General features: G+C 47.1%; 2 protein-coding genes across 8 annotated transcripts in view; one reads left to right on the forward strand and one right to left on the reverse strand.

Moving 5' to 3' along the window:
* Nucleotides 1-8,529, reverse strand: part of LOC115863855 (uncharacterized) — a 130,735-nt gene extending 122,206 nt beyond the window's left edge. Inside the window, exons 1-2 of the mRNA XM_070045837.1 lie at nt 8,447-8,529; nt 7,521-7,998 (exon numbers count right to left, since the gene is read on the reverse strand). Coding sequence (XP_069901938.1) covers nt 7,521-7,998; nt 8,447-8,529 — 561 coding nt within the window. The remainder of the gene's footprint in view (nt 1-7,520; nt 7,999-8,446) is intronic.
* Nucleotides 8,121-12,325, forward strand: part of VLDLR (very low density lipoprotein receptor) — a 32,152-nt gene continuing 27,947 nt past the window's right edge. For 4 of the 7 annotated variants that reach the window (XM_060300883.2, XM_060300882.2, XM_030877077.3 and 1 more), the window contains exons 1-2: nt 8,152-8,302; nt 8,467-8,609. In XM_060300883.2, coding sequence (XP_060156866.1) covers nt 8,528-8,609 — 82 coding nt within the window. In that variant the 5' untranslated portion in view covers nt 8,152-8,302; nt 8,467-8,527. The other 3 variants (XM_030877076.2, XM_030877079.2, XM_060300881.2) reach the window with 2 other exon arrangements.

A 12,325-nucleotide genomic window follows, 5' to 3' on the forward strand; every position in this document is an offset into this window, starting at 1 on the left:
GGCACCTCTATCAGCTAATTACTTGTTAACAATGGAAAACTCAATCCATACTGGGCTTAAGCAACCAAGGGAATTTATTTGCTAAGAAAAGTGAAAGTCCTACAAATGGCAGCTTTCAGGAGAAGCGCACGTGGGCTCCAGCTCCAGTTTGGGTGCTGTTTCCCTGATTCTCTCAGCTTCTTCTTCTCCATGAGTCAGCTGGTCTTCAGATTGGCTTCCTTCACAGTGGCACAATGGCTACAGAAGTCCTGGCCTAAGTCCATACACCACATTGCTTATAAAAGAGTGCCTTGCCATAGAGGGAACCTACCTCAACATAATAAAGGCCATATATGACAAACCCACAGCCAACATCGTTCTCAATGGTGAAAGGCTGAAAGCATTTCCTCTAAGATCAGGAACAAGACAAGGATGTCCACTCTTGCCACTTCTACTCAACATAGTTTTGGAAGTCCTAGCCATGGCAATCAAAGAAGAAAAAGAAATAAAGGAATACGAATTGGAAAAGAGGTAAAACTGTCACTGTTTGCAGATGACATGATACTATACATAGAAAATCCTGAAGATGCTACCAGAAAACTACTAGAGCTCATCAATGAATGTGGTAAAATTTCAGGATACAAATTAATACCCAGAAATCTGTTGCACTTCTATACACTAGCAATAAAAGATCAGAAGGAGAAATTAAAGAAACAGTCCCATTTGTCATTGCATCAAAAAGAATAAAATACCTAGGGATAAACCTACCTAAGGAGACAAAAAAACCTGTACTCTGAAAACTATAAGACACTGATGAAAAACATCAAAGCTGACACAAACAAATGGAAAGATATACCATGTTCTTGGATTGGAAGAATCAATACCATCAAAATGACTATACTATCCAAGGAAATCTACAGATTCAACGCAATCCCTATCAAATTACCAAGGGCATTTTTCACAAAACTAGAACAGAAAATCTTAAAATTTGTATGGAGACACAAAAGACCCCAAATAGCCAAAGCAATCTTGAGAAAGAAAAACAGAGCTGGAGGAATCAGAACCACCCCCGCCCCTGCCAACTTCAGACTATACTATAAAGCTACAGTCATCAAAACAGTATGGTACTGGCACAAAAACAGAAATATAGATCAACGGAACAGGATAGAAAGCCCAGAAATAAACCCACGCCCCTATGGTCAATTAATCTACGACAAAGGAGGCAAGACTATACAATGGATGAAAGACAGTCTCTTCAATAAATGGTGCTGGGAAACTGGACAGCTACATGTAGAAAAATGAAATTGGAACATTCTTTAACACCATACACAAAAATAAACTCAAAACAGATTAAGGACCTAAATGTAAGACGAGATACTATAAAAGCTCTTAGAAAAAAACAAAGGCAGAACACTCTTCGTTGACATAAATCACAGCAATATCTTTTTGGATCTGTCTCCTAGAGAAATGGAAGTAAAAACAAAAGCAAACAAATGGGACCTAATTAAGCTCAAAAACTTTTGCACAGCAAAGGAAACCACAAACAAAACGAAAAGACAACCCACAGAATGGAAGAAAATATTTGCAAACAATGCAACCAACAAGGGATTAGTCTCCAAAATTTACAAACAGCTCATATGACTCAATATCAAAAAAAACCCAAACAACCCAGTCAAAAAATAGGCAGAAGACCTAAACAGACATTTCTTCAAAGAAGACATATGGATGGCCAAGAGGCACCTGAAAAGATGCTCAACATCTCTAATTATCAGAGAAATGCAAATCAAAACTACAATGAAATACCACCTCAGACCAGTCAGAATGGCCATCATCAAAAAATCTACAAACAGTAAATGCTAGAGAGGGTGTGGAGAAAAGGGAACCCTCCTACACTGTAGATGGGAATGTAAATTCGTACAGCCACTGTGGAGAACAGTATGGAGGTTCCTTAAAAAACTAAAAATGGAACTACTATATGATCCAACAATCCCACTCCTGGGCATGTATCCAGAGACAAACATGGTTCAAAAGGATACATGCACTCCAATGTTCATTGCAGCGCTGTTTACAATAGCCAAAACATGGAAGCAACCTAAATGTCCATCGACAGATGAAAGGATAAAGAAGATGTGGTACATACATTGCATGTATTTATATGTGTGTGTGTGTGTATGTGTGTGTGTGTATATGCGTGTGTGTGTATATATATATATATATACACACACACGCATATACACACACACACAATGAAATATTACTCAGCCATTAAAAATAATGAAATAAGGCCATTTGCAGCAACATGGATGGACTTGGAAATTACCATACTAAGTGAAGTAAGTCAGGCATAGAAAGACAAATATCATATGATATTGCTTATATGAGGAATCTAAAAAAAAATGATAAATGAACTTATTTACAAAACAGAAACAGACTCACAAATTTAGAGATTGAACTTATGGTTACCAGGGGGAAGGGGAGGGGGAGGGATAGATTAGGAGTTTGGGACTGACATGTACACACTACTATATTTAAAACACATAACCAACAAGGACCTACCGTATAGCAGAGGGAATTCTGCTCAATATTCTGTAATAACCTAAATGGGAAATGAATTTGAAAAAGAATAGATACATAGATATGAATAACTGAATCACTTTGCTGTACACTTGAAACTAACACAACATTGCTAATCAACTATGATCCAATATAAAATAAAATTTTTAATTAAATTAATTAAAAATAACAACACTGGAAAAAAAAATAAAAATAAGAAGTCAGTGAAAAGGAAAAAAAAAGAAAAAGAAAAAAAGGGTGCCTTTCTAACCAAGCAAAAATCCTGAACTTCATTATAACTGGATCGACTTGAATAATGTGCTTAGGACTGAAGTATCCAATCAGTGTGGCCAGAAGACCACAGGTTGACTGGCTGAGACCCTTGAATTGATCACAGTGGCTGAGGGGGGAAGTTATGCTGATGGATTTAGAGCGATGGTTCTCAAAATGTGTTCCCTGACCAGTGACATCAGCATCTCCTGGAAACTTGTTAGAAATGCAAATACTCTGGCTCCACCCCAGACCAGCTGAACCAGAAACTCTGGGATGGTGCCTAGCAATCCGTGTTTAACGAGCCCTGCAGGTGATTCTCACGAAAGCTAAAGTTTGTGAGCCACTGGTTTAAACCATCAGAGATCCTACCTGTAAAGCCTAGAGTGGGGTGAATCCCGTTTATTTCACTGGCTGCCACACAATTAGAAAATGGTGGAGGGGAGGCCTGAGAAAGTACCGTCAAAATACTGTAGAAGGAGAAGGCTGCAGAAGGGGACAGTTCATTTCACTTCTTACTTCCTATGGTAAGGCTATGAAGTAGAAAACACAGTAATGAGTGCTTCAGCCTAGCAACATGGTTTGAAGATGACTTCTGCTGCCCATATTTATTAGTTTCCAGGGCTTGAAGAAAAAGAAATGCCCGACATTAACCCTCCCGTTCTCTGTGGGCCCTAACCCACTTTCCCTGGGGAAATTGGACAAATATATACATACGGGTTTGAGAGAAGTAAAGCTACTTAGCAGTTAAGACTGCATTGAAGAAGACATTCTCTAGGAAGCTTTCTTAATCATGGCTAATCCTAAGAGTCGCCTGGAGTAAGGTTACAAGTCCAGCCTCTTGGGCTGGACTAGACCTACAGAGTCAGGATCTCCAAGGGAGGGACCTGGGAATCTGTGTTTTTAACACACATTTCCAGGGTTTCTTTTTTTTTTTTTTTTTTTGGCGGTATGCGGGCCTCTCACTGTTGTGGCCTCTCCCGTTGCGGGGCACAGGCTCCGGACGCGCAGGCTCCGCGGCATCTGGGATCTTCCTGGACCAGGGCTCGAGCCCGTGTCCCCCACATTGGCAGGCAAATTCTTAACCACGGCGCCACCAGGGAAATCCCCAGGGATTCTTACGGATTGACCATGGTTGGAAAACACTGTTCTAAAAGCTGATGCAGGGCTTCCCTGGTGGCGTAGTGGTAGACAGTCCGCCTGCCGATGCAGGGGACACGGGTTCGTGCCCCGGTCCGGGCAGATCCCGCATGCCGTGGAGCGGCTGGGCCCGTGAGCCATGGCCGCTGAGCCTGCGCATCCGGAGCCTGTGCTCCGCAACGGCAGAGGCCACAACAGTGAGAGGCCCGCGTACCGCAAAACAAATAACTAAATTAATTAATTAATTGAAGCTATATGCAGAGGACTGGGGAGAAAAATCTCATGAAAGAATTACATGAATATTTCTGACTGCAAATAATAGCTTCTTCCTGTCCTTTCCTGGTGCCTTCCGTCACTACCAGGGCCTCTAACTGTTCTTCCTCTAGTCTCATCCTACACTGCTTCCCAAAGAAGTCACCCTACAGACCACTTCACGTCAGAGTGAACTTTCTAAAACACACGGAATGTCAGGCCTCTGATCACAATCTATCACGGTAGAAATCCATCACAAGTCCTCACCATGGCCAACAGCATCAAGTCCGAAGTGTTGGCATGAAAGGGGGGGAGATAAATTAGGAGTCTGGGATTAACAGATATGCAATGCTATATATAAAATAAATGAACGACAAGGACCTACTATACAGCACAGGGAACTATATTCAATATCTTGTAATAACCTATAATGGAAAAGAATCCGACAAAGAATATATACATATTCTCACATATATGTATATGTATAACTGAATCACTTTGCTATACACCTGAAACTAACACAACATTGTAAATCAACTATACTTTAAAAAAAATTTTTTTAAATGCAAAAAAACAAAGTGTTGGCATTTCATACACATTTCCATATAATCCAGGCCCTGACTTTCTTCCTTAGCCTTACCTCCTGCTGTCAGCCCACTGCAACCCCATTATGGAACCATCCTGAAGCCCCTGCGTTTCCTCAACACTTGATGTTCTCTTTGCCTTTGTTCCCTCTGTTCACCAAGGTCTTCCTTCCCCCTTCACCCAGAGTATCAGTCAAGTTAACGAACGAGAGGTCATGCTGCGGTAACAAAAGCTCAGTAGATAAAGACAGCAAAGGTTTATTTTTCACTCAATGTCAGGAGGCGGTAAGTTTTTTCTCTAAAGACCCAGATGGTAAATATTACACACTTGGTGAGCAACATACAATTTCTGTTGCCTTTTCTTCTTCTTCACTTTTTTGTATAACTCTTTAAAAAATGTAAACACCACTCTTTTTCATAGGTCATATAGAGACAGGTCACTGGCCATCTGCTGACCTCTACGCTACGTGATCATTGCCAGAGACATGGAGACAGCAGAGAACTACTCAGTCTAGTCATTCAGACCAGGCTAATGGAGCAGCCATCTCTTGAGCATCTCTAGTCACCATGCAGACCAAAAGAGAGGGTCTCATGCAAGTCCCACTAAATGCCCCAGTCCAGAAGTGACACCCTAGAACTTCCGCTCACAAATAATTGGCCAAAATTGGTCTTTCAGCCCCACCTAACTATAATGGAGCCAGGAAGTGCAATCCTACCATGTGTCCAGCAGTAAAGAGAATTGGAATGGCTTGGTAAAAGTCATGACTTCAGCTCAGAGACAAGTGCTCTGGAAAGCCTTTTCTGACCCTCTGGTCCCCCAGTCAGATTAGCTACTCTTTGCCTATAACCTTATAGCACCTTGAAGCCTAAGCGTGTGCTGTGCATAGGGTACCACAATCGCCAACTTCTCTGCCTCCCCCACCAGATCCTGAGCTTCCTTAGACAAACATCTCCGTATACCTACTGCCTAGCACAGCGCCTGCTACCCAGGGATGCTCAGTGTGTGTTGCTTCAACAACTTAACGAATGTGGTAGATTGTGGGAGTGGGGCTGCCTATGCATTTACCTGAAGGCTCTGTATGCAGCAGCGTCAGCCTCTCTGAGCCTAGTTCAACCACACCCATCTCCACTCATGATAAATTTATCATTTTGGTTATTCGGTTACTTTCTATATTAATCAAATTCACTCTTCCTTACAACCTTTCCTTCTAATAATCAACATTTTGCAGAGAGCTGGTCCTTGAGGCCACAGAGCACTTTGACTTTATGTGAACTGGTTTTGTGTCCAGTTTGTAGGTCAGAAGGCAGGCACAGACAGGCACTGAGATTTTCCCAAGTTACACAGCCAATGAGAGGTAGAGCCAAAAGTTATGCTTCCTTTTGATCCAACAAGAGAGCTACAGGGTTGAACACAGAGCCGCAGCTAAGTGCACCAACAGGTTATTTATATCCTTTGGAGAGATAGAAAGCATAACGTGTATGTCAAAGGTAAATCTTATTATACCATATCAGTGTTCAGCTTATAGTACACATATTTATCTCTGAGTAAAATATTAGAAACAAACCACACGACTATATTAATGTACTCTTTCAGAACCCCGAGAATATTGAAAATGCCACACACCTGTTTTACCACCATCCCTTAATGCCTGCTAGGTGAGCAACACCTGCATGCATCTTCACTACTAATGGCATAAAGCAGAGCTCAACTGTTTCACACGCAACACATGTGCGTCTGCTGCAGTTTGTATCAAACGTGTAACCACAGAGCGAGCAAACCAGAGTTCAAAATGAACTGTAGTGCAAGTCTCCACAATACATATTGACAGAGTTAAGCCCCTTCGTGGAGACCATTCACAATCTGGGTATCCTCTGACCCCACCCCAAAGTGTATCCTGACCTGGAATTTTCCTCTCCTCTCCATCTCCTGGATCCAGCAAGTTCCTAATAAACATCCCATCTGATGGTTAGCCTTGACAAATGCCCTGGAGCACCAAGACAAGAGGAATATAGCTAGCCAGGAGCCCTCTACTTCTCTCATCATCGACAGAATAGCGTCAGAGCTGGTCCTATTGAAATCGGTGGAGTTTGAGTCGTTCGAGATCGAAACTACTTTTTAAAAATATACAAACCCTTTATTTAAGAAGGTGAAATAGCCCGGTGTGTCCTCCCCGTCTGGTTAAATGGGGACAACCAGGGGAAATTGTGCAAGAAAACTGAAGTACACAAAAGCAAATTACAGGCTCAGTATTGCCAGACACAAAACAGGAATCAATCCTTTACAGGAGTCTTGCCTTTGCTTCCTTCTTTCTTTCCTTGAGCCTTGTAATTGAATGTTGCAAACTATATCAAGAAGAATAAACCGGGTTTCCCCTCCCCCAAGCAAGAAAAGGTTAAGCTTCTAATTACAGGCCCTCTGACTATCATTTGTGCAATTAGCCATTAACTATAATCGCTGAAGAGAGAATGCAGAGCTGCGCTATCGATATCCCCCTCCTCCTCAGCCCAGACTGGGTTACTTTCGTCCCATTCTGTTACAGAGGACCAACCACAACCGCGCGCACTCTCCTTACACACACGCTCTCACTTAAAGACACATTTAATTTTTAGCAAAAATGGCATCTTAGCGTTTGACTGAGACAGGCATCCCCAACCCCACACCAAAGTAGCCCAAACGTTTAGATCCACTCCTCTTCATCACTTTTAAGTGGAGAGAGGAGGCCCAAGAAAGAAGCTACCTACCAGCCTCACAGGACCAGCCCTCTTTGAGGCGCAGGAGAAGGTGGTAGAGAGACGCTTGTTGCCCCTGGAAACTGCAAGTCCCCCCCTCCGGGCTGTAAGCCGCGTTACTGGGAAGGCGGTGGCAATAGCCTCAGTAGTTGCATCAGTGCTAACTGCTGCTGCTGCCACTGCTGCTGCTGCTGCTGCTGCTGCTGCTGCTGCATTTACGGTTGGCGGCTGCCGGGAAGGTACAGTAATGACTGTAGGGAGCGCACAGCTGCTGCGGCGGCAGGTTCCCTGGATCAGGAAATTAGGGCAGGCACCGGGGATTGGAGGCGAGGGCGGCGCGCGAGCCAACCAGCGGCCGCCCCGGGCCCCCGTGAGCCCCGGGCGGACGCGCGGAGCAGCCGAGCCCCGGGAGCACTCCGGGTGGCAGCGGCGGCCACGGCCACTCACGCTCACACTCGAACGCACACTCACACAACCCTGACGCAGGAACCTGGCTGCCCCGAGCTTATAAGAGGAGCGCGTCGAGGGTGGGGAGGGAGGGCTGAAGCCGCCGCGCCCGCCCCCATCCCCCGCTGACCACTCCCCCTCCTGCCCCCTCCTCGCTCCTCACCCCGCGCTCCAGCGGCCGCCAGGGTGGGTGCTCCGCGGCCGGCTCCTCTCTCTTCTGTCTTCTCCGCTCTTGGCTCCCCACCCCCCTCTCCCTTTCTCCCCTCCTCTTCCCTCCCCTCCTCTGCAGCGCCTGCATTATTTTCTGCCCGCGGGCTCGGCTTGCACTACCGCTGCAGCCCGGGGAGGTAGGTGGGTGGGTGGGTTGGCTGGTGGGGGGTAGATTGTGCAAGTTGTAGGGGAGGGGGTGCGCCTCTTCTTCCCTGCTCCCTTTACCCCCCTTCGAACTCCTTCCCCTCCTCCCCTTCCCCCTCCTCCCTCCCCGCCCCCACCTCCTTCCTCCTTTCCGAAGGGCTGGTAACTTGTTGTGCGGAGCGAGCGGCGGCGGCGGCGGCACCATCCAGACGGGCACCATGGGCACGTCCGCGCGCTGGGCGCTCTGGCTGCTGCTCGCGCTGTGCTGGGCGCCCCGGGAGAGCGGCACCACCGGAGCGGGTGAGTGAGGACGCGCCCCTCCGCGGCCTGCCCGGACCTAGCCGGGGCGCCAGGGGGCCCCGAGGCGCGGGTCTCCTTTTGCCCACCCCCCTCCTAGGAGGCGCCTCTTCACTCTCGTCGCCTTCTCTCCCTCCCCACCCTGGTGGCGCCTCTGAGCTGTCAGCACCGCGGCTCCCGGGAGCCAGGCTGGGGGGATAGTGGGATTTGGGGTGTCCTAAAGCCTTGCCCGAACTAGTCTTCATTCCCTTACACTGCCTCCCCTAAAACCTGTGCTTTGCCTCGTTTCTCACTCCGCTTGGCCGGGGATGGGGAATATGGGCTTCTGAGCCGTTGAACAATGGTTGTGTCTCTTCTGCCAGGCGGAGTGTTAGGAAGGAGGCAGGGGGCCGGGTGGGCCGGGACGTGCGCGGCAGCCCCCGGAGCGCCCCTCGGACTTCACGGAGGGTGAGAGCGGGCGGTGGGTGAGGAAGGGCGCCTCCGGCGATGCGGGGCGCCGGGTGCCGACCGGGAGTGGGGTTCCCCGCGGCGGTGAGGAACCCGCACGTTCGGTGGGCTGCCGCCGGGAGTCTACGCCGAGCGGCTAGAAGTGCGCAGCCTGCGCACCCGGACTGCGACTCCCCGGGCGCCGGGCAGTCTCTGTGTAGTGCGGGTTAGAGGAAGAGTGAGGCTTGAATCAAATAGGACTCACCTCTAGATGTTTCTCCGCTCTCCGGGGAGCGTTTGTAAACCTCTCGGGTCTCCAGGATAGCTGAACGGGGGAGGGGAGTGGAACGAAGACTTAATCAGGTTAGTTTGCTGAGCCTCGTTCCCGGTGAGATTTCCTCGAGAGGAATTGGGTCCTTATCTGGTGACTGTAATTAGCCTTCATTCTAACCAGTAGATCAAATGGAGTAGCACGAGAGCTGGGAGAGCTGGTGTGTGACTGTGGCTTGTTGGGGAGGGCGGTGGGGACAACTGTCGGGTCCCCAGGGTGTGCCGCACTGGGCCTGGGAGCCCTGTCCTCAGCCACTCTCTCATTAGGGGCCGCACAACTTTCTCAGGCAGGCGACACGAAGCCCTTCTAAGAGGATTCGGTGAGAATCCTGGCAGGTCCCTGAAGTGATCTCGACATGACACCAAGGGGCTGGCTCGCCACCTCTGGGGAAATGGGACGGAAAACTGCCCCCGTCCTAAGTACCCACTCCAGAGTCCCTAGCTCCTGTCGCCCGGTGGCTTGGGAGACCCTCCTGCCCGCAGTCACGAGTCTCCTGAAGTGAGAGCGAACTTTAATGTATGGTCAAGCAGCCCCTCAAGCAATACTTGTGGGGGTTGAGTCTCCGAATGCCCCCTGCCCTTAGGTTCTGACTGTCCCGAGCGTGAGAAGCTGCGACGGGCTTTTCTGCGCTCTGCGATTGGCTGGCCGCCCGATCACGTTTAGGTTGGTCACGTGGCTCCGCGGGCTCGTAATTTAGCAGCCTGAGAAATGTTACCTTTAAGGGAACGTGAAAAACTGACAGGCTCCAATGGACTGTTCTCTCAAATGCTTTCGCCTGCCTGGACTCCTTGAAAAACGGCGAGTGTCTAGTGAAGATGACCCCTGATGTGTAACCAAACTAAGAGATTGAAAAAGCCCTGAAAAGTTTTCAGACTCTAACATTAATCATTAATGATTGAGCAATACTAACTTATTAAACGATTGCTCAGAGTAGTGCCATGGCTTACATTACACCTTTCATATCATTTCAAAAGACTCCGATATACCAGAAACCACTGATGACTGTCCAGAAAGGTGGGAGAGAAGATTCGTTTTTGCTGCGTTCTTTTCATATCCTTTTAATTTAATGTAAAATAACTTTCCACTGGAGGTTAACTTTATCCTATAGAACGCTATGAATGCACCTAAATTGTTGAAATGAGTTAGTTGAAGCCATATGTTCACCTTGTATCAGGTAGGTGAGCCTCCCTTTTGCTCCCCTAGGTCACATGTGAAATGTGTGACATGCCATGAACAGCGGAAAATAGAAGCCCATGTAAGACTTAAATTCTTCGAAGGAAAGGAGACACATCCTTTCTGAGCTGGAGGAAGTTGGGGGTTGGCTGAGGCAGGTATTGACCCTAAGCTAACCCAGGCTGGCTCCTGTCTGAAGTTCAAAGCCCCAAGGCATACGGACTGACTTTCTGGTCCTGGTCTTCTACACTCTGCCCATACACACGCATGATGCTGGTCTAAAATACTCTAGGACAGGGCACGTGTGCTTTAAGACTCTGCCAAGGAACTTAAGTCAGGCTAACAAGAGAAATTAAAATTCAGTAATGGAGCGTACCTGATGGAAAAAAAATCCCTGGGAGTTCCAGGACATTTTCCTCCAGCCTAGGTAGTCAAGATTAGGATCTGGGGTACTATATATTCATTAAGGCCAGAGCCTAGAAGAACCAGGGTTTTGTGAGAGCTATTCAGATATGGCTAGCCACCAACAAAAGAGTCAACGGAACTTCTCCTCTTGTGGGGAGTGGGTTGGTGAAATTGGCAGTACCTGGAGGGACAGGAGACCGGAGGGCAGAGGGAAAATAAACCTGACTTATCCAGATAGCACCAAGAGGAGCTATGACAATAATCGTAATCCTCATCTAGATCAAAGAATGAGCATGTGAGCAGGGACTCTTTAAAGGAGGGTCACCAGTCAGTCCTTCATTGGCAATGACGGCTACCCGTGGTCTGGAGCAGCATTGCTCCCCAGATCGCCCCTTTGCCCAATTCACGTGACATTTAGCTGTGTACCTGCCCTGGCTCATTTTGGTTCTTTGCTCGAATTGTTTGGAGTCCCTAGATACCTAAAGCATGTATAAAGGCCAAGTTCAGTAGAACTGCCAAATGTTAGGACTTCAATATAACCATACTGTATATTTTAATTATAGCAGCCTCCGTGCTCCAAAGAAGTGCTTCTGCCTTTTATAAAATTGGATACCCATAAACCCAATCTCACTTGAGTAGTTTTGTTACAGTTCTAGGAGAGGTGAAAAATAGTCACAAGCCCCTTCTGTTCCAGGAGGAATGTCAAACTGATCAGACTTAGCAAGAACTCCTAGAGTAGAGCACAACCAGAAGCTCAAGGGAACAGCCCCCAGCCGTAGGGCTTCGGGTTTTGGTCCAGAGACCAGAAGACCTGGAGCACCACATAGAAATGTAGATATTAGCTATTTAGACCATTTTCTAGTTCTTACAGAATGTGAATAAAGTTGTCCCTCTCTAGAGGGAATAGTGATCAAATTTAGGTGGTCATCTATACAATTTCGAGTCATAATTGAATTTACTTTGGATACTGACCTTTCTTTGGAAAGCCACCTTCACATTACTAGTCTATAAAAAATTAAATCCCTCAAAGGACTATGATAAGCTCTATAATGAAGCTTATGATAAAAGTTCCTGCCTTAGAAGCATTTCTCAGGGTGGGCTAATACGGCTGCTCTCCAGGTAGTTACGTGATAGACTCAACACTGCTTCGTTTGTTCCCGTCTGTGCTTAAGCCACAGCACGGAGACTGCTTTCAAGAGAAAGAGTCCAAGAATACCTGGGCAGAGATGGAGGAGATGTACCTGTTGAGCAGAAGTAAGTGGTCCGGGGGCAGTGTTCTGGCCCACCTAAAGAGTTGTTGGCTAGGAAATCTGAAGACTGATAGCTTTTCGTAGGACTTAAAGACAGAGGAATGGCTTAGCTCTAGGAGAATCTGGCTTTGTAA

The sequence above is a fragment of the Globicephala melas genome, chromosome 6 (assembly GCF_963455315.2).
Source record: "Globicephala melas chromosome 6, mGloMel1.2, whole genome shotgun sequence".
NCBI classification, from domain to species: Eukaryota; Metazoa; Chordata; class Mammalia; order Artiodactyla; family Delphinidae; genus Globicephala; species Globicephala melas.